At 46.8% G+C, this 26,318-nt stretch overlaps 5 protein-coding genes across 8 annotated transcripts; 3 read left to right on the top strand and 2 right to left on the bottom strand.

The window, feature by feature from the left end:
- The first annotated feature begins 110 nt into the window (after positions 1 to 110).
- LOC117150422 (breast cancer anti-estrogen resistance protein 3) lies at positions 111 to 5,067 on the top strand. Of its 2 annotated transcripts, XM_033317295.1 has the most exons (9): positions 111 to 253; positions 325 to 450; positions 503 to 655; positions 724 to 895; positions 1,783 to 2,140; positions 2,213 to 3,208; positions 3,271 to 3,705; positions 3,951 to 4,357; positions 4,416 to 5,067. In XM_033317295.1, exons 1-9 carry the CDS (start codon positions 196 to 198, stop codon positions 4,543 to 4,545), a joined length of 2,835 nt encoding a protein of 944 aa, XP_033173186.1. In that variant the 5' UTR covers positions 111 to 195; the 3' UTR covers positions 4,546 to 5,067. The 2 variants fall into 2 exon arrangements, with proteins under 2 accessions (XP_033173186.1, XP_033173187.1); XM_033317296.1 differs by lacking the exons at positions 111 to 253; positions 325 to 450; positions 503 to 655; positions 724 to 895 and adding an exon at positions 1,245 to 1,489.
- Positions 5,068 to 5,539: 472 nt separating this feature from the next.
- Positions 5,540 to 9,439, top strand: LOC117147160 (beta-galactosidase). Its single transcript, XM_033313945.1, has 6 exons — positions 5,540 to 5,789; positions 6,228 to 6,391; positions 6,455 to 6,605; positions 6,739 to 7,078; positions 7,141 to 7,288; positions 7,442 to 9,439. The coding sequence occupies exons 1-6, from the start codon at positions 5,667 to 5,669 to the stop codon at positions 8,532 to 8,534; spliced, it is 2,019 nt and encodes a 672-aa protein (XP_033169836.1). The 5' UTR covers positions 5,540 to 5,666; the 3' UTR covers positions 8,535 to 9,439.
- LOC117147167 (tetraspanin-5) lies at positions 8,548 to 12,185 on the bottom strand. Of its 2 annotated transcripts, XM_033313963.1 has the most exons (6): positions 11,780 to 12,185; positions 11,635 to 11,715; positions 11,296 to 11,574; positions 11,107 to 11,217; positions 10,751 to 10,867; positions 8,548 to 10,675 (listed from the first exon to the last, which is right to left on the bottom strand). In XM_033313963.1, the coding sequence occupies exons 1-6, from the start codon at positions 12,065 to 12,067 to the stop codon at positions 10,607 to 10,609; spliced, it is 945 nt and encodes a 314-aa protein (XP_033169854.1). In that variant the 5' UTR covers positions 12,068 to 12,185; the 3' UTR covers positions 8,548 to 10,606. The 2 variants fall into 2 exon arrangements, with proteins under 2 accessions (XP_033169854.1, XP_033169846.1); XM_033313955.1 differs by lacking the exon at positions 11,107 to 11,217 and having other exon boundaries at positions 11,780 to 12,176.
- A 712-nt stretch (positions 12,186 to 12,897) lies between these two features.
- LOC117147144 (lysine-specific demethylase lid) lies at positions 12,898 to 22,590 on the top strand. 2 transcript variants are annotated; one of them, XM_033313935.1, is made up of 5 exons: positions 12,898 to 12,974; positions 15,805 to 17,306; positions 17,430 to 18,844; positions 18,969 to 19,844; positions 19,909 to 22,590. In XM_033313935.1, exons 2-5 carry the CDS (start codon positions 15,845 to 15,847, stop codon positions 21,670 to 21,672), a joined length of 5,517 nt encoding a protein of 1,838 aa, XP_033169826.1. In that variant the 5' UTR covers positions 12,898 to 12,974; positions 15,805 to 15,844; the 3' UTR covers positions 21,673 to 22,590. The 2 variants fall into 2 exon arrangements, with proteins under 2 accessions (XP_033169826.1, XP_033169817.1); XM_033313926.1 differs by having other exon boundaries at positions 12,898 to 13,086.
- An 861-nt stretch (positions 22,591 to 23,451) lies between these two features.
- On the bottom strand, positions 23,452 to 25,942 carry LOC117147177 (sphingolipid delta(4)-desaturase DES1). The gene is made up of 2 exons (XM_033313976.1): positions 25,404 to 25,942; positions 23,452 to 24,669 (listed from the first exon to the last, which is right to left on the bottom strand). The coding sequence occupies exons 1-2, from the start codon at positions 25,799 to 25,801 to the stop codon at positions 24,102 to 24,104; spliced, it is 966 nt and encodes a 321-aa protein (XP_033169867.1). The 5' UTR covers positions 25,802 to 25,942; the 3' UTR covers positions 23,452 to 24,101.
- Between the last annotated feature and the right edge of the window lie 376 nt (positions 25,943 to 26,318).

Genomic DNA, 26,318 nt, shown 5'->3' with positions numbered 1-26,318 from the left:
TTCAATCTTCGGTGAATGACATATGCAATTTCCGCTCAGTTGAAGAAGTCTGTTTGGGCAACATTTGCTCACGTTCAGTTGTTTTCCCCAAAGCGAAGTGTGCGGTTGAGTTTCAGCTTAGGTATTTGGTACTGCTCTAGAATTCAAAGATCTTTCAGATCTGCGCATTGGATTTGCGAAGATCGCCTAGGCACCATGGGCAACACCCAAGCCCGACCGCTGGAGAACCGCCAAGTGCCGAATCGGAGGAGCAGTGAGTGCCGAAAACAGCTGCTTATGTCTATGATTCTGATCATAATGGTCCATTTCGTAACCGCTTCGTAGGCATTTTGTGGAACTTTCGGTACTCGAACACAGTGCGTCGTCGCGAAGATTTGGCCGTAATGGTGCACAACTCCAGGATGAGCATAAGCGAGTGGCTGGACCTTCTGGAGCTGCAGCAGTACGAAGGTTTGCATAGTCAGCAGTTCCCAATTGAGACTGTATGTTATGTGTTAACCAGGAAACCTACAGGAGTTCAGCACCGTGGACGACGTGGTGGACATCACGGACAAGGAGCTGAAGCAATGTGGCGTGCGCGGTGCCCATCGCCAGCGGATGGTCAACAGTTTGATGGGTGTTCGTGCCAAGCGAAGGCAATCCATGAATCTGGAAGGTAAGCCAGTGGAAGATATACGTAAAACGTAGTTCCCCCACTGAGTTATCTACTCGTATCTTGTCTAGCAATGAGCAGTGCGCCGCGAGCAGTTCCACGACGCAAGAACTCCTGTCCATTGGTGTATCTGGGTGAGAATCCCCAAGATATGGCGGGAAGCGGCGATAGCGGACCCGGCGTGATTACCACCAAGAGTGGCAAGGTCCTGAAGCAACTAACCTTTGATGAGACTTCCACAATGTAAGTGTGCATTTTCTAAATCAACCCTCAAAATCTTCTTAAAAACTCAATGCTATTATATTATGCTAATAATAGTGGCAAGGGTATACCACATCCGGCATTTTGTAGTATTTTATTTTTTAACTAAAATATTCAACATCCTCCACAACATCCACAAGACTTCTTTTTACCCTCAATGGACAACCATAACATAGATTCTGCGCATGCTCCGCGAATTTCCCAAAAAGTGACTTCGAGCGTCCTTAGAGTTTTCCAACAAAACCCAAAACAAACTGCGCGGAGCAGCGTGGTGCACAGAAATCGGTGTCCAACCCCCAAAAGTGCACCGCACTCGAGTCCTTTGCCGTGAACTTTTCAGAGCAGATTCGAGCGGCAGGGAGTTCAGACTACTACAATACGAAGGACCTTAAACTGCACTCCTTTTTTTTTGAGACTAGTTCTGTGCTAAAGAAGTCTATCTATTCCCAAATGGAGAGTTTTCTTTAGAAATCGTATTATTCAGGCAGCTGGTGCTTCGAGTTCTTTCGTACTACTAAACAATTGGGTTTGGGTGTGTCCTGTCCTAAATTTTCTACTGCAAAATGGGCGTAGCAGGTGAGTGATAACAGACGCAAATCCGATTCCTAAAAAACTAAATCCTTTTGATTGGTATATAAGTTTTTTGAAGTTTCATTGAATTCATTATGGCAAAACATTAGGTCTGCACTTTGATTTCTACTTTTTTTGCACTTGAACTTCACACATATAGTAAGTTGTCCATATACCAAGGACCAAATCCTGTGGGAGCAAATTTCCCCAAAGCCGCCTGTGGGAGTAATGGCCTTTGTTACCATGAAATTACCCAAAATAAGGGAAATTAATTCTCTCATTCATCTCTCCGCTGACAGCTACGAGGAACTGAGGCCGCGCTCCAAGTGCAACAGTCCCCATTGGGCCATCGAAGACAGCAGGATGGAGGGCTATGGGAGCAGCAACGCCACCACTCCGCTGGCCACCGCCCAGCCCAGTCCCAGCGAGCAACAGGAGGCCATCGCCCTGAAGAAGGCGCTCGAGTGGGAGCTGAGTCTGGACGCCAGGGAGCTGCGTTCCCACGCCTGGTACCACGGCGCACTGCCACGCCAGCGGGCCGAGGAGATCGTGCAGCGCGAGGGCGACTTCCTAGTCCGCGACTGCGCCTCTCAGCCGGACAACTATGTGCTCAGCTGCCGGAGCAAAGCGGCCGTACTGCACTTCGTACTTAACAAGGTGGGTACGCGCAGTTTTCGATATTGGAGTACCAGTTTACCAACTAGGATCTAATGCGCCTATGCATTGCAGTTGGTGCTTCAACCGGAGACGGTTTACGAACGGGTGCAGTACCAGTTCGAGGAGGATGCCTTTGATACGGTGCCCGATCTAATTACCTTCTACGTGGGATCCGGCAAGCCCATCTCGTCGGCCTCGGGAGCGCTCATTCAGTTTCCCTGCAACCGCACCTATCCGCTCTCCTTCTACGGCCACAAGATCGTGGGCAACCAGCTGCACACGCAGATGCTGGCCGGTCTGCGAGGTCTGAGTCCTCTAAACTCGCCGATGGGCAGCAATGGTGCAGTGGGAGCAGGTATGACCCCTACCTTCCGCTTCGAACCGCAGCAGCAGCAGCAGCAACAGCTCTCCCCGATGGCTGGCTCACCCGCCAGTCCGCACTGCTCGCCGCCGAGGGCACGTAGAGAGGTTCCTCCACCGCCGCGACTGCCCTGCAAGAAGCAACAGCGCTCCCAGAGCCTCACCCCAGCCCAGGCCATGTTGGTCAGCAACATCAACAAGCTTCAGGAGCAGCAGCTGCAGATGCAGGAGCTCGAGAACGGCAACGGCAACGGAATAATGCGCTTCCAGACGATCGCCAGGTGCAACCCGACAAGTGAGCAGCACCTGGAGAGCAAGTTCACCACCCACTCGCTGCCGAGACCCAACACTTCTGCGGCGCAGGCCCTGCGACAGCAAGCGGTGGCCCGAATCTCGAGCCTGGCGCGGAACTGCAGCCTGGACTCGCCGTCGGACTCACGGCCGCCCAGTCCGCCACCCAAGCCACGCAAGGAGCCCATGGCAGCGGTGCTGGCATACCAGGCCAGTGGATCCGACTCGGGGAACGGGTCCGGCGATTCGGCTCTAGGGGATGCATGCGAGGCAAGCGTACAGCGTGGTGTGATAATCAAGAATCCCCGATTCATGACCACTTCGGTCTCGAACGGAACGCTGAAGAGCTTCACGGAGTTCGATGTCCTGGCCGCTGAGGAAGAACTATTCACCATGGCCATAGAAGAAGTTAAAACGGTAAGTTAAAGTCTAGCCTTGAAATCTTCATCTAAATGAATATTTATTTATTGTATTTACAGGCAAGCAAGTTTGACTTTGAGAACTTTGTTACTTTGCTACTGCCATCTGTGGAGAACAAGCCCCTGGACGGCGATGCCCTCAACACCTTCAAGATGATGCTTCTGGAGACGGGCCCGAAGCTGTTGGCGGAGCACATCACTCGCATCGACATTGCCCTGTTTTTGGAGGAGCCGTCGAACGAGGAGGACTACTACCTGAGCTGTTCGGGTCTTGAGCTGCTAACACTGCCCCATGGAAAGGTCTTTAGGGAGGACATTATAGAGCGGACGCAGTGCATCAAGCTGATGGTCGCTGTGACCATACTCACCTGTCAAACGGATCTGGACCGGGCTCAGCTGCTCAGTAAATGGATTCAGATCGCAGTGGAAACTAAGACGGCTCTAGGCAATCTGTTTGGATTCTCCGCCATCATGTTGGGTCTATGCATGCAACAGGTGAATACTAGTTTAGTGCAGTGTACAAAAAATAATTTAATTGTTAGTTAGTCGCTGACAGATAGATCATGACAGTTTATTGCTTAGCAAACGAGTCATGATTTAGATGATCTTTTTATTTTCACAGTTAAACTGTAGTGTTTTAATGGTGTTTAGTAATTAGCAACTTGTTTGCAAACCAGTAATCAACTTGGCTAAAGCGATCCATCGTCACCAATATTCTATTATTCCACCACCTCTTCCAGATCCAAAAGCTCGACCAGGCCTGGCACATCCTGAGGCAACAGTATACGGACAGCGCCTTTACCTTCGAGGCCAAGTTGCGACCCACGTTGAGCATCATGAACGAGGCCTCCAATCCACAGGCTCCAAACACAACCGTTCCCCATGTTCTGCTCTATGCACTACTGATCGATCGACCCGTCATGGACATCATAAACCACTCGAACATCGACGATCGCCCAGCTCTGTACCACACCTGTATTGCTCCTTGGGAGTCGAAAGCGGACGACTTTGGCATGACCATTAACTTCCAGCATCTGGATGCATCGCGTGGCTTCCTTAAGAACTTGGAATTGTATCGAAAGAATGCCAAGATTATCCTGGAGGATGCCAGCCCTCGGCTCGATGAGCTTCTAGCTGATGCTTTTCGGTAATATGGTAGAATACACTTTTCTCGAGTCTCCCTAAAGTTTCCCATATCCTCGCAGAACCGAGTTCCATGTCAAGTTCCTATGGGGCAGTTCCGGAGCAACGGCCAAGGCCGAAGATCGGCACAACAAGCTGGAAAAGGTGCTCACCCTGATGGCCGACAAGTTCTGCTTGATGGCCGAGCAGTAAGCTGTGAAATAATATGGACTCAAGTTTCTGGCCGATATCAAATGAACTAACCTAAAGCGAACCTATGCCAGGACCTCCTATCTACTATCCACAATGTCTCCAGACCCTCCGCAACTTTAAATTTCGTGCTGTCTCTACCTCAGCCTGAGTATACATATATCATTTCAGCAGAAACACAAAAGCACTTTATGTTACAGTTCAAATACCGATTAATCCTTAGTTAAGTTAAATTTAGTATTATACGCGTATGCAAAACGAACTAGTTATCATATTTTTATGGAAAAACTCTTTAAGAGCCACCTCACTCTGATGTACTACCAAAGTTTTGTATTCACTTACCAATCCCATTATTTATTCTATGCCATAACTTACTCTACACTATAGAAGAGACAATATACATTAATCAAAAAACATCATTAGCAAACATACTCTCTCACAAAATGATATAGGCATAAAGCAATGAATGCATAATTTTTGCAATTTTGTATATGTAAAGATAATGATAACAATAAAGAAACTACTTAAACCCAAACGAATGTTATCTCTTTCGAGGTTGCCGACCTCTGGTTTACAATGCTTACAGACTTTATTCCGCATTAAATTCATATTTTTAACACAAAGGTTAATGAAATAACTTTTTTTTAACTTCCGTAATGACTTTCAAAATTTGTATAGCACTTCGGGGGACCGTAAATAGCTTATAGAAAAACCAATGTCAACCAAATCTTGGCCTAATTAATCCAATCAGCAAAACACGTCGATTACCATTACTCTGGAGTACTTATAAGCTGGAAAAGCACTTGTGCGGATGGAAAATATCTCAACGAGGAATTCAAAACGAATACCGATTAGCCGGCGAAATGTGCAGCACTATCAGCCACTCCAGCGGCGACCAACAGGTCTTATCGGGCCACCAGGAAAGGCGCGTCCAAAGTTCCCACTAGCCATCCAAACCCACTGTCCACTGCCCACCAGCCATTACCCTGACATTGTGCTCCGGTCGGCACTGGCGATCGGTTGTGTATTCTGGCCCACCCATCCAAGTGGAGCGAGCTTTCAAGCTTATATCGCTAGCGATACATTCGTGGTGTTTCTCCAAGCTTCCAAGTCGGGTCTTCACTATGACCAGTTGTCGTCGCAATCGAAAGCTGACGATGGCCGTAAGTGGATGTCTGATAATTGCTGTGATGGCCCTCACCGTCGGGCTTTGTGTGGGACTGGGCGGTGACACCGACGCCCCCGAGGTGAGAATAATAATTTACACGAACAAACAATTTGTGCAATTGGGTCAGGCCAACTTACGTTTACAGGATTACTCTATAACATAGCTGCCATAAAAATTATAATTTTTACATATACAAAAAGTACCTTACCTTACCTTACCTAACAAGGTTTTTGGGCTTATTATGATATTTAATGTAAAAGTAGCTCATGTAGGCGTTGAGTTTCGATTTATATTAAATTGTTAAATTGTTATTATTTAATTTATAAATATAAGTTTAGATAGATAGATATTTTTAGTCTAAGATTGGCAATCTCTATAATTATTCAAGTGACAGTTAAGTGCAGTGATGGGTGGTAACACCGATCCCCTCGAAGTGAGTCGCAGTTTCCCAACCAAATGGTTTTTTCCCGCGTGCAACTATGAGGCGATTGCTAAATACGTGTGGATTTTTTTACAGGAACAGCAAAGGTTTACGATCGACCATGAGGCCAACACCTTCATGCTGGATGGCCAGCCCTTCCGGTACGTCTCTGGATCGTTCCACTACTTCCGCGCCGTGCCCGAGTCCTGGCGAAGTCGGTTGCGCACCATGCGAGCATCTGGTCTTAATGCTCTGGATACGTAAGCTTAATCTTAAATGATTGTATGGAAAACGTATTGCTAACACGAGATTACTTTGTCCAGCTATGTTGAATGGTCGCTCCACAATCCCCACGATGGAGAATACAACTGGGAGGGCATTGCGGATGTGGTCAAGTTCCTGGAGATTGCTCAGGAGGAAGACTTCTATATCATTCTCCGTCCGGGTCCCTATATTTGTGCTGAGCGAGATAATGCAAGTATAAAATGCTTTTGTTGCTGGATCTGCATAAATACTTTCTCTAATACATACGTTTTTGTCTCTAACTGGTTTTTGTTCGAAATTAGTATTATTATTCATAATTTTGACTAGTATTGCCTCTTTTCAGGGTGGTCTTCCTCACTGGTTGTTTACCAAATACCCGTCCATCAAGATGCGGACCAATGACCCCAACTACATCTCAGAGGTGGGCAAGTGGTATGCGGAGCTGATGCCACGCCTCCAGCACCTGTTCGTGGGCAACGGCGGCAAGATCATAATGGTGCAGGTGGAGAACGAGTACGGTGACTATGCCTGCGATCACGACTACCTCAACTGGCTGCGAGACGAGACGGAGAAGTATGTGTCCGGCAAGGCGCTGCTCTTCACGGTGGACATACCCAACGAGAAGATGAGCTGTGGAAAGATCGAGAACGTGTTCGCCACCACTGACTTCGGCATCGATCGCAGTGAGTATGCCAAGTGGTTATTCTAAAAACAGAAAGTAAACACCAAAACCCGCACTTTGCAGTCAATGAAATTGACAAGATCTGGGCAATGCTGCGTGCCCTGCAGCCGACTGGTCCACTGGTCAACTCGGAGTTCTATCCCGGCTGGCTAACCCATTGGCAGGAGCAGAACCAAAGGCGTGATGGCCAGGAGGTAGCCAATGCACTAAGGTAAGTTGGAAATACGGGGTATAAGGTTTCTTCAAAACCGGTTTCGGTATGATATCGGTTCTACCTGAGAAATTCGAAGAGATTATATCTTGTAATCTATACATAGAAAGATATTTTTCTTACGCAGATTTATGAGCATGTTCACAATTCCAGGACAATTCTGAGCTACAACGCCAGTGTTAACCTCTATATGTTCTTTGGCGGCACAAACTTCGGGTTCACTGCTGGTGCCAACTACAATCTGGACGGTGGCATCGGATATGCGGCAGACATTACCAGCTACGACTACGATGCGGTGATGGACGAGGCCGGTGGCGTCACCACGAAGTACAACCTTGTCAAGGCTGTGATTGGCGAATTCCTTCCGCTGCCGGAAATCACCTTGAATCCCGCTAAGCGCCTGGCCTACGGAAGGGTGGAGCTGACACCCAAGCTGGCACTGCTCTCGACGGAAGGACGTGCGGCGCTCTCCAAGGGTGATCCCGTCGAATCGATCAAGCCCAAAACCTTCGAGGAACTGGACTTGTACTCGGGCCTCGTCCTGTACGAGACCGAGCTGCCCAGCATGGATCTAGACCCAGCCTTGCTGAAAATAGATCAAATTAACGATCGCGCACACGTATTCGTAGACCAGGAACTGGTGGGCACACTCTCCCGCGAGGCACAGATCTACTCGCTGCCGCTTAGCAAGGGCTGGGGCAGCACACTGCAACTGCTGGTGGAGAACCAAGGACGCGTCAACTTCTACATCTCCAACGACACGAAGGGCATCTTTGGTGAGGTGAGCCTGCAGCTGCACAATGGTGGTTACCTCCCGCTGGAGAACTGGCGCAGTACCGCATTCCCGCTGGAGCAATCCGCCGTCGACCTCTGGCGGCGCGAGCACACTGACCAGAAGGCCTTGGACCCGCTGCTGGCAAGGCAACGCATTCTTCGAAACGGACCCATCCTCTATACTGGCAGCCTGACAGTGGCGGAGGTGGGCGACACCTATTTAAACATGGCCGGTTGGGGCAAGGGCGTGGCCTATGTGAACGGTTTCAATCTGGGACGCTACTGGCCTGTGGCAGGTCCACAGGTCACCTTGTACGTGCCCAACGAGATACTGAAAGTGGGTGAAAACTCGCTGGTGATCCTTGAGTACCAACGAGCGAATAAAACAGCAACTGGCGAGGATCTACCTGCGGTGCAGTTCGACGCAGTTGCTCAGCTAGACGGAGAGTCAGGTGATGTCCCACTTAAATGATGAACCGTGTATGTATTGTTATTTCGTATTTCTTTATTTGAAGCGTTTTTGATTGATACTTGTGTCAACAACCTTCGTTAAGCTTTATTATAAATTTTCGAACTCTTATAAATCTATGTTTATATACGCCTTAATAAATGCTGTTGATCTGTGCTTGACTGACTCTTTTCGATCTCCAGCTTATTTTCAATTGACTTTTTAGCGTTACCATTATAGCAGAATGTTAACTTTTTTGCTTTTACACATTATTAATCGTACTATGTTCGTGATTTTATTGGCTTACTATTTTAACATTGCACAGGGAAATTTGGCCAGATATTTATAAAGAAAAGATATATATTTTTAGTCAGGTTTCAATTTTGATCAAACCCCTTTTTTGAGCAGTGTATAAACTATGAACTGCATTACTCTCTAGCATAGCTACCATAAAAAGTAAACTTTTTAGATATCCAAAAAGTGTATTAGCTGTCTCATCTGGCCAATTGCTCAAATGCAAGTGTACATACAAGATTTTTGGGCATAATTTGTATCATTAATAACATTCTATGTACTTATGGTATTTAATGTAAAAGCATTTTATTATATCTATCGTCTTTTTGAGCATTACAGCAATGTAGGCGTTGAGTTTCGACTTCTATTCAGGTTTAATATTGAATAGCAATAAAAGTATGAACTGTTATAAATATAAGTTTGCAGACTGAGTTTAAACAGTTTAGGAAAACGTTTGGATACTGTTAGTTAAATTAGCTATCGTTTTAATCTGACTAAGATTGGCAAATTCTATAGTTATCCAAGTGTCAGTTCACTGGACCTTTCAGCTATTTGGAGAACACAAAAACGTAATACTCTTTACGGGGCAGTGTTGTTTTTAATCTCCATTACTTTTGATTAGAATGTTTGCGAAATAGTATAAATAATACTAACATCGGAGTCTCCCAATACTACGTCTCTTTGCAATATAGATTTAAAAAGGTACAAGAGCGAATCAATATTTTCCTTGTGAATCATGTTACAAGTGCGATATCAAGCAATTAAACCAGCAATTGGCTTACTTTTTACTCAATTATAATTGCGTGTTGCAAAAATATATTCATATGCTGTAAAGCTAACCATTTGTTGTGCATAAATTTAGTTCAAGCTCATTAATATTAATACGCAAGTGGTATTGCTTTTTCCATTTTACGATCTGTGATATTGACATTTGTCACAGAAATGTATTTTGTTCCTCGCTTATAAAAATAACTTTTATTTTGAAGACAAATATGTGTTGTGCTAGGTTGTATTTGTTCAGTTTAGGAATGAGATTCGTGGTGTGATCATTCGATTTGTTGGAAATTGTTGCATTTAATTTCGATTTCTCTATACTTTTCTTTAAAAATATATCACAGCTGCATTTCAAGATAAATTTTTCATTTTTTCTATGCCTCCTCTTGCACTTTTCTTGTAAAATGTGTAGAAAATCTATTTAAAATGTTTTGCTTTTTTTTTCTCATTTGTTCTTGGGCAAAGGGAAGCCGACGTAAAAACAGCAACAAATTTGGCAACCTAGTTAATATTAGTCAATGTCCACGAAGACGGAATGCGTTTGCTTTAGTTAGACACATAGCGTACTCTTGAGTATAAAAAGGGATATGGGTTAAACTGGGTCGATTTAAAGGACGCAAAAAACAGATAAATCGTGGTAGGGAAAACTAATCAATGAACATTTTATGCCAATATCAATAGACAACGGGTGTCCCGAAAATCAGGGTTTACCATAGGCATTTGTGTTTTCTGATCAAAAGCGGAGGGTGAATCGTAATTTCCGGAACATAGTTACTTTGGCAATAGCATTAAGAATTGATCATTGACTAGATTCTACCAACGATTTTCATGCATCCAAATCGATTCACCCTAGTATGGGTTTACAAGGAATTTATAGTATAGTTAACTAACCGGAGCGTAGATAAGTAGTTACAGATTCTTTTTTCGAAGTTGGTGGATGCTCCATGTGGCTTACCTCGAAGTTCCCAAAATCCTTCGCCACCTTGGGTGTCCTTCTAAATGGCCGTTGGAGCAGGCAGAGCCATTTGTCAGTGCCACTTTGACTTTTGAGTGTAGATATCGGCACGCAGGTTCTGAGCAAAGCAAATGCCCAAGATCTACAAAAAGTGTATCGTTACAATAATGATCTATATATGATCATAGTGGGAAAAATAATAAAATCAAACTGAAACCTGGAAAAACATCACAACTATAACAGTAGTGGAAATGATAATCAAGTTGTGCTCCATCCATTCTTCGCCTGCTTGAACACAGCCCTTTTCGTAGATTATTTTGGACAACTCCACGCCCTGGTAAGAAATTAAAAGAGAAAAAATTAAAATAAATTAAAGTCTGTGGGAAATTATAAAACAAAAAGATGTAACTACATTTTGTTATTCTCAACGTTTAAAGACATACTTCGAAAAAAAAACCATATTTTTAAAAACTGAGACCCCTTTAAAAAGATTCTCTAAACTAAACTAGAAAACTTAAAATTTCCACAGATTCCAAATACACAACCACGACTATAGAAATCACTGTTTTGCACCTGCAGGACGAGCAGAGCCACGCAGCCGATCGCCACACTAATAAGATGGGCCTCCAGCCAATCCTCGCCAGCGCGCAAGCAGCCACGCTCATGTATATTCCTATCCACCGGCTGCATGCGTACGATTCGTGGGTGAATTATAATAATATGCATTTTGGAAACACGGGGTAAAACAGCTAGTGGACTTACATGTCCCTCCTTGCGTACATCGTAGCCGCATTGCTTGTTCTTGATCACCTCCTGGGGACGCCTGCGGCAGCAGGAGAAGGGCACTCCGCACGCCTCCCTGCTGCCAATAGCGATGGACGAGCAATTGAAGTAGTTGTTGCTGTCCCAGTCCTTGGGACCATCAATACCGCAACACTGCAGCCAATCCTCCTGGATCCAGTCAATCAAATTCTGCTGGTCTGCGTCCTCGCGATAGTGGCGGATGAAGGCCTTGAGTCCCTCGGTGGCCTGGTCTTTGATCTGGAAAAGGCAAGCCTTAGTAATGGCTCGCTAAAATAGTGGCCTTCAAATGGAACTCACCCAGCCCTTGTCCTTGAGCGCGAAGGCCACTGCACAGAAGCCGATCTCTGCGATAAGCAGGACACTCAGGAAGATGGCGTACTGCAAGCGGAAACAAGAAGATTAACTAGGTCCAGAGGTGATCCACTAACAATGGGGTACCCACCGCCCCCAGGAGGCAGGTGTTCTCGCGCAAGGCGCCCACGCTGCCCATGAAGCCCAGTAGGAAGGTGACGCCTCCCAGGATGATCAGCACGAAGGCCGGGTCCAGGGCGATGAAGTGCAGCCGCGTAATGTTGCGGAACATGTCCTTCTCTCTCCAGGCCCAGATGCCAACGGAGAGGACCAGCAGAGCCGAGAGCCACAGGATCACATTGCTGGCGAACAAAAGGTACTTCAGGCAACAGCTGATTTCACTGGTTTCGCGGCGGAACTTGCGCACAGCGGCTGGCATTGCTCCAATTTTAACAATAATAAATATGGCCAAAAGGAAACAAAAACGTATGAAATTCTGCTCGCCAGTGTGACCGCGACTGCACTTTTTTTTATCACGGAGTGTGACCGCTCTAAATACGATGCAAATAATACCTTTCACAAGAAAACCGCCATTTTTTCCCAAGCTTACGACTTTAAAACTTGGATGTTTTTGTTTTTTTTTATTGATCGTGCATAAACAATGCATTTTACAGAAACCAGTTTGCGTATTTATTTTTTATTTTCTGCAGGTTCGTTGAGTTGAGCAAGAACAATTTTATAGGCACTACCGTTAACTAAATGCCTATGTCCATTGGTTATTATAAATATATTATACTAATTATAATTCTTAAAAGTAAAGTTTAACTTAACCGTATTCTGAAAACAATAATAGAACGCATTTCCTTATATTAGTAACTAAGAATATAATTCTAAGTCACTCTTGTAGAATGCCCAACTTTCTTTTTTAGCTTACCAAAGTCTTGAAAAACCCATCTATCACTTTGTTGAAACACATTTCATAAAATTCTGGACACTAGAGCGTACTTAAGAGACCTTGCGTATATGGTCAATGGATCCCTGAACCGACATAGTTTCAATCGTGGCGCCGGCTAGATTGAGCAATGCCTATGACCGAACCGATTTTAAATCCAATCCATGAACGAAACAACAAACGGGAGGGTCGGAGATAAGAAGAGATCCGATTCGTCGACCTCCGATAAGAAACTGTGTTTGATTTGAAAGCCAGTGCTGCACAACGCGGACGGTGGTTGGTATTTTCCCGAACTTTTGTGGGGCAGATCGACGTTTCCGGCACTTCGACGACGGGTCACACTGGACACATGTAGCAGGAAAAAACGCAGACATCGGAGAAAGAAATCAGAAAAGTAAATTCGCATTAAAGCCAGCTCGCCAGTGCCGTGCTCGGTGGTTTTATGGAACACTCATTTCGATCACATACCGAGCGTGCGCGTCTTCCAACGACTTCCTATGACGACAGTGAGTTTTTGCCCAGTGTAGGGTGCCCAGTTCCCAGTGCCCGAACCCAGTGCGAGTGTGTGCGTGCCAGTGTGTGAGTTTGAGGGCACTTCTGATGGCTGAAAACGTTTAATTAGCAGCGAAAAGCGAACAAACTAGCAAAACGCAGACGCCCACCTGGCCAAGTCGGTGGATATAGATCAGGAAAAGTGCGGATTGCAGCCTCTGCGTTGGCCAACAGCGAAAACAACCCCCCGCACTAGTCGTGGAAAATGTTTGTATGTGTGTTCCCTCTGCTGGCAGCGCAATCGGGATTCCGAAAATCCGTAATAATTGTGAAAATGCGGCCAGAAGGCAACGCCAGGTCGCGGCTAGGTTAGGAACCACGTCGCGGATGAACGGATTACGGTGGAAAACCGCGGACGGAAAATCGCGCACCAATTGCACACGCCAGCAGAGCAGCGGCAGCGCTGCAAAGTGCGTTGCGTCGCTGCCCGGTCGCCATCATAGCGAAAAATATTGTGATCCCACGCCTGGAAAGCCAATATATGCCACTGAGTTTAGTGACTTTCAAGTATATAGTGAATATATAGCCCCAGTCGAGCTGTTCGCGGGGAGTTACTATTCGAAAAGTACAGTGCTGCAGTCACCTTCCAAAAAAAAAATCAGTTCAGCTTTTCTGTTTCCGCTCGCCGCCACTCCTCCCATCGTTGGAAATGTGCAATATGGCAGGGCAAATGCGTAAATCGTGCACTCCTGCTGGAAAGTAACCAATATCCAGTACTTATTTCGCCAAATCCATCCATATTTATGTACATGCTCGGTGCGAATGTGTGTGTCTGTATTCGCGTACCTGTGTCTGTCGTGCCCCGTGTCCGTGTAAGCTGTTTGTTTGTGCCCGTGTAAGCTGCGTGCGGGTGTGTGTGCGCGGCTGAAAATGGAAATTATATAAAAGAAGCTTTCGGCTTAGGCTGCTTTTCCGAGCGATCGGCGGCCGCAGAACGTAAAATCAGTTTCCCCCCTCCAACAATAACAGCGAACAGCTGGCTGCAGTTTGGAAAACGACACTTGGCACGACGCCGCGCTGCCCAATCAATAATCCGAAATCGCAATCCACCGATTTTGATTTGGAACGGAATCGCGGGGAAATAATATCCCATTATCCCGAGCAGAGCAGCAAACGCAGCATGCCTCTGCCGGCGTCGCTGTCGACGATGTACTTTGCTCACTTGATACACAAAAACGGTACTCGTCGTCGCTCATCTCGCTCTCTCTAGGCGAGAGCGGGCTCTTCCTGATCAAGCACACGGGAAACTATACACACACACACGCACGCACCGCCAGTCAGTCAAGCAGGCAGGCACACATTGCCCACCCACTTTTACTCCCTTTTCGGTGGTGGCAGCAGTGGCAGTGGCGCCCCACATTCGGGCGAGAGTATGTGTGCGGCACAACAACCACCAAAGCAAAGCTCTGTCCCGGCGGCTTCCTTGTGTCTAGCTGACAAACGCGAAAAATCAGTTGGGAACTCCAGCCGGAAGTTGGAGTTGACAGCGGTTTTCAACATGGCTTCGTTTCCGCTTCTCGATTTCGTCAGCTGAATTCGTAGATAACAGCTTTCACCTTTTGCTCAGTGTATGTGCTTGTGTTAGTGTGTGTGCGCATGAAGGTCCTGTGTGCTGAATGTTTTGAATACAATGCGTATAAGTATAATCCCCTTTTGCACACTCGGTGTATACATGTTCGCTATCGAATTTGTAAGTTTATTGGTCGCTATGTTATACATACACACGGCCAGGAAATCCCCCGTGTTCGTGTCCGGGGTTGTGCCTGTATTGGCGTGCTCCACTTTTGTATGCAACAAATTCAGTGCTGCTGGCTAATCGCCGCTGCACTCTCTCTCTCTATTACTCCTCGGGAGAAGCCACATCCCCCTGGAGGGAAACATGCGAGAAAGGCATTACTTCCCCTAGGTCCAGTCCAGTTGCCCATCCTGCGATCCCGCCGGCGGCACTGGATACAAACTCGCAATCGAAGTAATCGTTGGGTAACTGCACTTGCACCGTCGCAAAGTCGAGTTTTCACCTCCGTAAATGTTGTTTGTTTACCTGCGAGGGTTGAGTGCAGGCACCGCAACACATACACACACACACAGGTGTGCGGCGATTTGATGTAGATACAGTGGGCCACAGGGGTTCCCTCTCCGATCAATAGGAGCGGTACGAAAGTGCAACTAAGACGACAGTTCTCTTGTGGACAATAACCAATTTAAATCTGTCGACGGGGCAACGAATCGTTAATTAATGCAAGGGACGCGGAGCGGTAGTGTGTGTATCTGAAAAGCCACCATAATAGCTCTACCAACAACAAGTAACCCCTAGCTGTTGAAATATTTATATATATACATATATAAACTGCAGTAACTACAATTATTATTGAGTTATGGCAAACAAACATTAGATAAACTTTCATTGGCTTAAAAGTCAAATTTAAATAACGTTGTAATTAGGTCGAATTTAATTGATATATTATGCCGTTTAAAATAAGACTAACTTTAGGTAATGAATACTGTAGTTGAAGCTAAAATACAAAGTACCTAAACTTCCAGGTAGTGTGGCTGCCACAATAATTAAATAACCGGGACAGGTCTTTCAACCCTAACAACGAAAACAACCTTCCCGAAACTCATTTTATATTACCAAGTTGTGAACTCATCCGTAACTATTTTCTCTATTTTAGAACCGAGCGCAATAAATTTAATCTGAACTCATCTTAAACCATGTCCGCCAAAACTGAGGCGGACAACACGACGGCCGCCAACTCCGGCGGCGGAGGAGTCGGGAGCGGTCCTTCATCCGCCGGTGGCGCCTCCGCGAATGGAACAGCAACTCCGGCACGTCGTCTGCGTACCCGAAACTCAACGGGCAACGGGACTAATAGTGGAAGTGAGTCCGTGAAGAAGTCCAATGCTAACGACGAGCCCTCGACCCCAGTCACCCCGGCAGGAGCAACAGGATCTCACACCCATGCTCCGCCAGGCACATCTCCGGCGGTAATGGAACGGCCTATGCCCAGTGTTCCCATGAATCACGCCAGCAGCAGTGTGTCAGCCAGCAAAAAGTACCATAATAGTTGTCCTCATCCCACGCCCACACCTGCGCCCACTGGGCACAAGAAGTCGGTGCACACGCAGCCGCACAGCAGTAACAAGTTCGACCAGGGAAAGAACGAGGAGTTCCACTTTGACACGCCGCCAGAGTGCCCCGTTTTCCGGCCCACAACTGAGGAGTTCAAGAATCCGCTGGCCTACATCAGCAAGATCCGCTCCATAGCTGAGAAGTGTGGAATCGCAAAGATCCTGCCGCCAGCAACCTGGTCGCCGCCGTTTGCAGTGGACGTGGACAAGCTACGCTTCGTGCCACGTGTCCAGCGACTGAATGAGCTGGAGGCAAAGACGCGAGTCAAACTCAACTTCCTTGATCAGATCGCAAAGTTCTGGGAGCTGCAAGGCTCTTCGCTAAAGATCCCAATGGTGGAGCGCAAGGCCCTCGACTTGTACACACTGCACCGCATCGTGCAGGAGGAGGGGGGCATGGAGCAAACCACAAAGGATCGCAAGTGGGCCAAGGTGGCCAACCGGATGCAGTACCCCTCCAGCAAAAGTGTAGGCGCAACCCTGAAGGCACACTACGAACGCATCTTGCACCCCTTTGAGGTATACACGTCGGGAAAGGTTCTAGGACCCACACCAGCGTCGTCTGGATCTGGTAGCACGCCCGTCAAATTGGAGGACGGAGGCGGAACCGACTACAAAGCGCATGAAATTCCCACACGGCAGCAAATTGCGCCGCCCAACGAGACAAACACACGTCGCTCCAAGCGTTTCGGAAACTCCAATGCCAGCTGCGGCCTGAGTGGTGTCACACCCACGACAAAACCATCAGCGGGCGTATTTGTCAAGACGGAGACCAAGGAAGAATTTAAGAGGGATCTTCTCAGCAGTTTCAATGCTGTCAACAACAGCGGATCGCCGTTAGCCACAGGCACTACGGCAAACACTCGCGGAGCAAGCCAGAAGAAGGGAGGAGAGCCTCCAGCACTTATCGTAGACCCACTGATGAAGTACATTTGCCACATCTGCAATCGCGGCGACGTCGAGGAGTCTATGCTGCTTTGCGATGGCTGCGATGACAGCTACCACACCTTCTGCCTGTTGCCGCCTCTGACCAGCATACCCAAAGGTAATAATCTTTTCAAAAAGTTCCTAACTTAAAAAAACTGGATATTACATAACGTAGATTAAAAAGTTACAACTGTGTATCGTACACTAATGCAAATAAACTTTTTCTTTATGTTCGTTCCAGGCGAATGGCTTTGCCCGCGCTGCGTCGTCGAGGAAGTAAGCAAACCGCAGGAAGCGTTTGGTTTTGAGCAGGCGGAGAGGGAATACACTCTGCAACAATTTGGACAAATGGCTGACCAGTTTAAGCAAGAATACTTCCGCAAGCCGGTGCACTTGGTGCCCACTGAGATGGTGGAGCGCGAATTTTGGCGCATCGTGTCATCTATCGATGAAGACGTTACCGTCGAGTATGGGGCAGACTTGCACACAATGGATCACGGCTCCGGTTTTCCCACTAAGAGCTCGTTATATTTGTTGCCGGGCGACCAAGAGTATGCAGAGTCAAGCTGGAACCTTAACAACTTGCCGTTGCTGGAGGATTCCATTCTGGGTCACATCAACGCCGACATTAGCGGCATGAACGCTCCGTGGATGTATGTGGGCATGTGCTTCGCAGCCTTCTGCTGGCACAACGAGGACCACTGGAGCTACTCCATCAACTATCTTCACTGGGGAGAACCTAAAACCTGGTACGGTGTTCCGGGGTCCTGTGCTGAGCAGTTTGAAGAGACCATGAAGCAGGCAGCTCCAGAACTTTTTTCATCACAGCCCGATCTGCTTCACCAGCTGGTGACCATTATGAACCCGAACATTTTGATGAACAATCGTGTACCGGTATTCCGAACCGATCAGCATGCAGGCGAGTTTGTGATCACCTTCCCCAGGGCCTATCACGCAGGCTTTAACCAAGGCTATAACTTCGCGGAGGCCGTCAATTTTGCACCTGCCGATTGGCTGAAGATGGGACGCGAGTGTGTTAACCACTATTCCATGCTGCGCCGTTTCTGTGTCTTTTCGCACGACGAGCTCGTTTGCAAGATGGCCCTGGAGCCAGCGAAACTCACATTTGGCATCGCTACTGCCTGCTACATCGACATGGCCGAAATGGTTGACACGGAGAAGAAACTGCGCAAATCGCTTTTGGAGTGGGGCGTTACCCGCGCAGAGCGTCGCGCCTTCGAGCTAGTGAACGACGATGAGCGCCATTGCCAAGAGTGCAACACCACGTGCTTCCTGTCGGCGGTGGCCTGCGAGTGTAACGACAAGTTGATTGTCTGTTTGCGCCACTACACGGTACTCTGCGGCTGTGCTCCTGAGAAGCACACCCTGATATATCGCTATACACTGGACGAGATGCCGCTGATGCTGCAGAAACTGAAGGTGAAGGCGCACAGCTTCGAGCGTTGGCTTTCACGTTGTCGTGACATAGTCGATGCACATACACCCACCTCGGTGACCCTGCAGGAGCTGCAGGAATTGTGCAAGGAGGCCGAGACGAAAAAGTTTCCCTCCTCGCTGCTCATCGATCGCCTTAATGCTGCGGCCGTTGAGGCAGAGAAATGTGTCACAGTCATACAGCAACTGGGTATCAATAAGGTAAGTTTCCATTTTCTGCTCTTTATCTTTGATAATCTTTCTACTTATGTTTCTCTGTTCCGCTTAAATTATCATTCAAGCTTACCAAAAGTTATATTCCTCTAATTCCATATCCAATCACCAGGTGCGAACTCGCTCGGACCACAACCAGGAGGCTGCTCAGTACAAGCTAACCATGGAGGAGCTAGAGTTGTTCGTTCAAGAAATCGATAATCTCTGCTGCATCATTGACGAGGGCGCTTCGGTGCGAGAGCTGCTTGTTTTGGGAAAACAGTTTGTGGAACGGTCCGAGAGCCAGCTGCAGTTATCGCTGGAGTCTCTGGAGGAGAGTGAGCTGGAAACGTTAATAAACGAAGGCAGCTCCTTGCGCATCGAACTGCAACAGCTCGACCTACTGCAGAAGCGACTGAAGCAGTGCAAGTGGTACAAACGCTCGCAGGGATTGAGGGAGACCAGCTCAAAGCTGACCTACCAAGACGTGAAGAACCTGTTGCACATTGCGGCTGCTGACCTTGATCCCACGGATCCGTATGTCGACAAGGAGATGCGAAAATTGCAACAGATCGGTGCAGATATCGAAGCCTGGGAGTCGCAGGCGGCCAAGTATTTCCGGCGACTGACCCAACAGCACGAACTGGGCGAAATCGAGCAGTTCTTGAAATCGGCCACGGATATCAACGGTCAAGTGCCTTCGCACGGACTGCTGAAGGATGCCCTACGAAAGGCGCGTGAGTGGCTACGGGCCGTTGAGCAGCTACAGCAGAACAACCACGTCACATATTGCCACACACTAGAGGCCATGATCGAGCGCGGCATGAACATACCCATCCAGCTGGAGGAGCTGAGCCGAATGCAGGGGCACCTAAATAGTGCACATCAATGGAAAGACAACACAGCGTGCGCCTTCCTCAAGAAGGGAACCTTTTATACGCTCTTGGAGGTTCTCATGCCCCGGTCGGACGCCATCAACATAGACTCGGATCTCAAGCCGCGCTTCCAGGTAAATATGACACTAAAATTCCAAACCCAACCGTTTGCTCACTTTTTTTCATTTCTTGATGCAGGACGATTTTCTGAAAGAGAAAAATCCGGCGGAGATTGTGGCTAGCTTCAAGCACGCAGAGGAGCAGGAGCTGCTCGATATGCGTGAGCTTCGGAGGCAAAATATGAACAAAAACCCCATGCGGGATATGTTCTGCTTGTGCAAGTCCGAGTTCCGAAACTTAATGTTCAATTGTCAGTTGTGCCGCGATTGGTTTCACGAGGATTGCGTCCCACCGCCATCAGCCACAAATCAAAATGGAATTGTTAACGGCGGATCAGGACCAGGTAGCAATCGACCCAAATGGCTATGTCCGAGCTGTGTGCGCTCAAAGAGACCGCGCCTAGAAACCATCCTTCCGCTACTTGTCCAGCTGCAGCAACTGCCCATCCGTTTGCCCGAAGACGAAGCGTTGCGTTGCCTGGCGGAGCGTGCAATGAACTGGCAGGATAGGGCCAGGAAAGCTCTTAGCAGTCCTGACGTCAGTGCGGCTCAAGAAGCGATTCTGGCGCAGCAGCAGCAGAAGCGTCGCTCCGAGGGTGGAGCAGGGGTGGGAAATATCAGCAGTCCACGGAAGCCACGTCGACGAGGCAGCCTGACGAAAGAGGCAAGTGGTTCAACAGAGTCCGATGCCGACGACGATGACGACGAGGACGAATGTCGTCTTCGAATCGTCGAAGACAACTTTAGCAACGATGAAGATGAGCCTCGTACCGCCCCCGCGACCTCCACCGTCAACTCCGATCTCCTCAAGCTGCTGTCCGACAGTGAAATTGAAAATTTGCTTGACCTGATGATGGAGGGCGACCTGCTTGAGGTATCCTTAGACGAAACGCAGGAGCTGTGGCGCATTCTAGAAACGATGCCGCCCACGTTGCTGCAGGCGGAGGCCATGGAGCGTGTTGTCCAGTACATGCAGCGTCAGCGGCAACAGCATACAAATCCGCTGCCGACATCCGGCGCCGAAGACTCCAATGATAGTTTGATGGTACAAAATAGTCCCAATAGCAACAGCAATAGTGGCGGGGCAACGGGTTCTGCGAGCAACAGCGGACGCAACAAGAAGAGGCGCTCCAACGACGCCGGCGGCAACCCGGCAGTGCCGCGCAAGAAGCAGAGCACACCGAAGCAGACGCCGGGCAAGAAGGGATCAGCGGCAGCGGCCCGCAAGAGCGATGCCAAGGCATCGCCAGCAGCATCAACCACTCCTGGTGCGGATGCCGATGCCGAGAACAAGCAGGCCAACGGTGGTAATACGAACTCCAGTACAGGATCAGGTGGTGGCAATTCTGCGACGACTACGCCCACACCCGGCTCGACGCACAAAAAGCGCAAGCGCACCTCAACCACAGCCACCAATAATAACAACAACAATAATAATAACAGCACGAACAATAGCAACAGCAGTACCAACTTAAACAGCAACACCACCAGCGCCCAGGGAGCAGCCACTGGAGGCAATAACGCGACTGGCGGTCAGAAGAAGCACGCGCAACGGTCTCAGCAGGCGGCGCAAGAGGACGACGAGGAGGAGTGCCGGGCGGAGAACTGCCACAAGCCAACCGGGCGAGAGGTGGACTGGGTGCAGTGCGACGGCGGCTGCAACGAATGGTTCCACATGTACTGTGTGGGCCTCAATCGCAGCCAGATAAAGCCCGACGACGACTACATCTGCATTCGATGCACGAAGACAGTTGCCATCGGAACACAGGGCTCCGGTCACAGTATGAGCGTGGCGTCCACGACGACGCCGGGCAAGCAGCGGGCGGTGCAATCGGCGCGGTAGAGTAACGTATATAGAGTCCAGGAGATGCAGTAACAGCCGATTGTGTTTTACGCATGATGTACTACTAAACACCCGATAAAGGCCGTCTACCGGTATTTACTAAGTTTAGTAAAGTCACTTGAGAGTTTTTGTAGTACATATTTACCAATTATCGCTATATTTACGCATTAACAACGTAAAACACATTTGAAAGAAAACGTCAGAAAAAAAAGAAGAGAACTACAAAAAACAAAACAGAAGAAAAGTAAGAATCGAGAATAGGGATTATTGATTAAGCAAAAGATATGAAATGCAAACAAAGCAACACACAACTATTTGTTTTTGTACAATTCAGCCCATTTTTACGTTCGTTAAACGTTCTTTTAATTTTATAATATATTTAACCATTACCTGCTATTCTTAGTTTTTGTTAATTTAATTCACTTTTTGTGTTCGCCTCTCGAGTTTTTGGTTCAGTGCGCACGCAAAGTTTTCTTACGTTTTATTTGACTTCTTCCTTTAATCAAAAAGGCGAAGGCGACTCTCGTTTTACTTTTGTACATTTTTGTTTACTTAAGGTTGCGAGCAAAAACCCTCAAACATTAAGAATCTTCCACTTTTACGCGTGGCGCCTTGTAGACTCTCCTTTCTTTGTATGTTCTTGTTTATTGCCCCCAATTAAAATATATAAAAAAGAAACAAACAAACAAAAAACGAAAACAAAATCCTGTTAATAAAACGATCATACAAAAACTAAAATTCAGTATACATTTAAGTTTACATTTAAAATACAATGAAAAGTGTATAATTTTTAATTTATAATTAGTAAGTTGACTAGAAATCCAGCAAGCGTGGAAGTAAAAACAAATTACAAAAAAAAAACGAAACAAAAAAATTGCAAAACATCTTGGTAATATTAACGTACAACAATAAACACAGTGCTTAGAATTATGCAATTGAAAAAGCAGACAAAAAAACGAAAAACACTTTGTAAAATCATTTTTTAAATGTGTATAAAAACTCAAGCTGACAAATGTGCAGGTTCTGATTGCAAGCAACCCAAGATAAACGTTAACGGAAACAAAACAGAGCCCTAAACATATTAAGGATAACACTTTTATTTCATTAAGCAGTAATGTACGATTGATTTCAATGAATGATCCAAAAATATAAAAACATTTTCCCTCACGATACCTTCCCCCAACAAGATATATAATTCTATAATTTAAATAAATTATATATAAATAGTATTTAAAAGAACACGTGTGTCGCTGTTGGTTATTTGGAACGTGGTAATGGTTGGTGTTTCTAAATTTAGTCCTCTAATCTTTTAGTCTATAGAATACCTATGATTGTGGACACTTGGGGACATTACTCATTCAGTCGGTCAGTCTACCACCTGTTTTCCAGCAGGTTTTCCAAGTACACTAAATAATCAGTTTAAGCGAAGAATTCCCATGAATTTATAATACATATGTATACATAATTATAAGGGTTCCTCCGGTAGATTAAGACTGGCTAACTAAGCTTTTTTAAAGAAAAAAGGGAGATCTTTTCCCTTAGAGCCTTAGACAGGTTGGCTGTCAAAGCAAGAAAACATCCTCCATCTCCTGGGTGCACATTTCAAAGGCGCATTCTCCAAGGTGCGAGTTATCTGGCAAGCAATTCATATAACCGAATTGCCTACCTTGTCGTTCCACAGGTGCTTATCGAAATTATCATTATCAGTTGATAGCACTGTGCCCACATGACGTGCGACATGCAATCGGCGTAAGCAATAACTTTGCGAGCTTCAAAAAGTTTAATTGGTCACAGAGTCGTTACAATACGATGTTGTTATTTATTTCATTAGTTTGCTTACAAATTTTATAATGTATTCTGTACATGCAGCCACCCCGGTCAAATTATTTAGACTTTATTCTTAGGTAACAGTTTCAAGAGTCTATCAAAAATAGTAGTTGGTTGCTTGATTAGTGGCTTGCTGTCGGCCAGGGTGGCGGCGATAAGGATTAAGATTGATCACACCAAATCGTGTCTGCACATAAATGATCTGAAAGCAATATAAATATGTATCGAAAATACTAAGACAATAGTATAATAGGACAAGTATTACACACTAGATTTAACAGGCTTTCCAATTTATGAGGTAACAATTAATTAAAGCGCTCGAAAGTGTCTCTCAGTTAGGCCAACGAACCTCACTAAGCTCACACTCTAGCAATAATACCAAAAACTATATCCACGTAATTGTTCATATCAGCCGCTGCAAGTGTCCGAATGCCCCTTATCTAATCACAGAGATTAGCTGGTGCTATGTGTGTGGTTGTTCCCCTTATTTCTTCTGCATCCGCTGTAAATGTCTCTACGATGTATATATACATAAAAAAGCCGTTTTAGGTCTAACGCTGAGATTACATTCATGGCAGGAAACCTTGAATAGCATCGATGGCTTAGGAGGCCAGGCCGCGCTGGCGTCGCTTCACGCGTGCGTAAGGTCCCACTGCTGGGTCCATGATGAAGTCGTACAGAACCCGGGTCCAGCTGGTGTGCTGTGGCATTGTGTCGTAGAATTCCTTGGCGATGCGCTTTACCTCTGGCAGCCTGGAGCCGGGCACCGCCGGAAAGTCGTGATGCTCGTTGTGGTAGCCCACATTGAAGGTGATCCAGTTGAGCGGACCGTAGTAGGAGTACGTCTCAAAGCCTTTGGCGAACATGTAGTGCTCCGAGATAAAGTGTCCGGCCACCGGGTGCAGTCCCATGGCTAAAATACTGCCGATCAACAGATAGGCCAGTGGCTTCCAGCCCAGAAAGTAAACGATCAGGGCGTTGAAAGTCAGCTGCACCACGGTGTTAATAATCTCCAGGCGTGTAGGTGGCTTCGGGTTAATCACCAGTGGACGGAAAATGTAGAAGAAAGGCTGCAGGCACACCCACAGAAACTTTCCAAATGTGGTGTCAAACAGGCGCGCCTCCAGCAGTGTGGGTATGTCAGTGTCAATCGTCTCATCACCTTGGTAACTGAAAGGACAAATAAACATTACAGTTTATTGAGCTGGTTTAAACAACGTATGTATTGCACGTAGTTATATGATTTTTTTAGATGGCTGATAATTTGTGATAAACTGCGTACATGATTTATTTTAGACTTAGTAGGGACTGAGTAGCGAACATTTGGGATTGGGACGTTGTTGAACGACAATCAATGATCCGCCCAATGGTGCACCTGAGCGATAAGATAAACGCTATCTGCGACTAGAAACTTAGTGAATGAGGGTGACTGTAAACATAAACAACACTCATAAAATTAGTTTGAATAATATTTCGGGAACTTTTTTGCGGAAGGCGAAGCAGCAGTGACTCAACTGAACTCGACTTGCAGCCGAGGAGTCGAGTGGCAAATCACTGAGCTACGTGACCAATTGAGCGCCTATTCGGATACACATATAAGTACAACCTTGTCTAATCGGCGCAATTAAGACGCACTCGATGCCCGGCAAAAGGGAAAAACATGAAAACTGATTCACAAGTTTGCGGGGTGAAAATTCACGTGAAACCCAATGGAGAGCAGTCAGTGTTGGGCAACACAAGCCGGCTTTTCAATGGATAAATTAAAAAGACCCCACTTGCGGAATGGGATGATGTTTTCGCTGTTTATTGCGTGACTACGCCCTATTGCCCCGAGAAAAGTGTTAATGCCCATGTGTGCGTGAGGGTGCGGTGTAGGGTATGAATTCGAACCGATTGGCACGTACCGGTGATGTTCGAGGTGGTACTTCTTGAAGGAAATGCTCATGGGCAACCCGATGGGCAGGTTGCAGATGAAGCCCAGGATCCGGTTGTGCATAGGTCTGCTGTGTCCAAAGGCCAGGTTGTGCGAGATCTCGTGCACGGCCAGCATCAACGAGTGGTTGATGATGCCGCCGAAGCAGTAGGCGGCCACGATGAGCCAAGACCACGACAGGTCCTTCACGACGAACAACGCCAGGATCTGCGTCAGAACCATTGCGCCGGCCACCCACTTGAAGTTGGGGTCGTGGCCAAATAGCTTCTTGATCTGCGGGTACTTCTCCAGTATGATCTTGCGCCGCGAGGCGTGCGGCTCCTCCGTGTACACCCACTCGAAGTCGGTGCGAGAAACTTTCTGGCCCATCTTGGATGCTTGGACTGGTTGCGGTTAGGGTTTGTTACGGGTGACGTGCTACAGGTCGGTGTTAGTTGGCCAACATTATCGACCGGCGCGAGAAAGGAAACTGTCCAAACGTCCAACTGGGCGGATTGAAAAATTAATATGACCTGACGTGATAGGGCTGCAAGCCGAACCGATAGATTATCGATAACTTGTTGACAGCATTTAAATCGATAAGTTGATGTGAACGAAATGCAACGTACTCACTGCGATTTCGTTTTAAAACTATATGCACTGAGTGGTGTTGAAAGTTTTCTAAACTTAGACGAACTTTTGAAATTCATCTTGCTTACAAAGCTGGTTTTAAAACGAAAGCTTATGAAATTGGTTTCGAATTTCAAAAGCTTTGGTTAATATGAGGTTCATGTAGATTTGCTTACGTTACAGAATCATAAAAACATTGCATACAAACTGTTCAAAAGCACCCATTTTTGTCACACTGAAGTTATGAAATTTACTTCCGCCTTGTTAAACAATCTAT

Source organism: Drosophila mauritiana, chromosome 2L, assembly GCF_004382145.1.
Source record: "Drosophila mauritiana strain mau12 chromosome 2L, ASM438214v1, whole genome shotgun sequence".
Classification (NCBI taxonomy): Eukaryota; Metazoa; Arthropoda; class Insecta; order Diptera; family Drosophilidae; genus Drosophila; species Drosophila mauritiana.
This window is presented reverse-complemented; position numbering and strand designations above follow the sequence as displayed.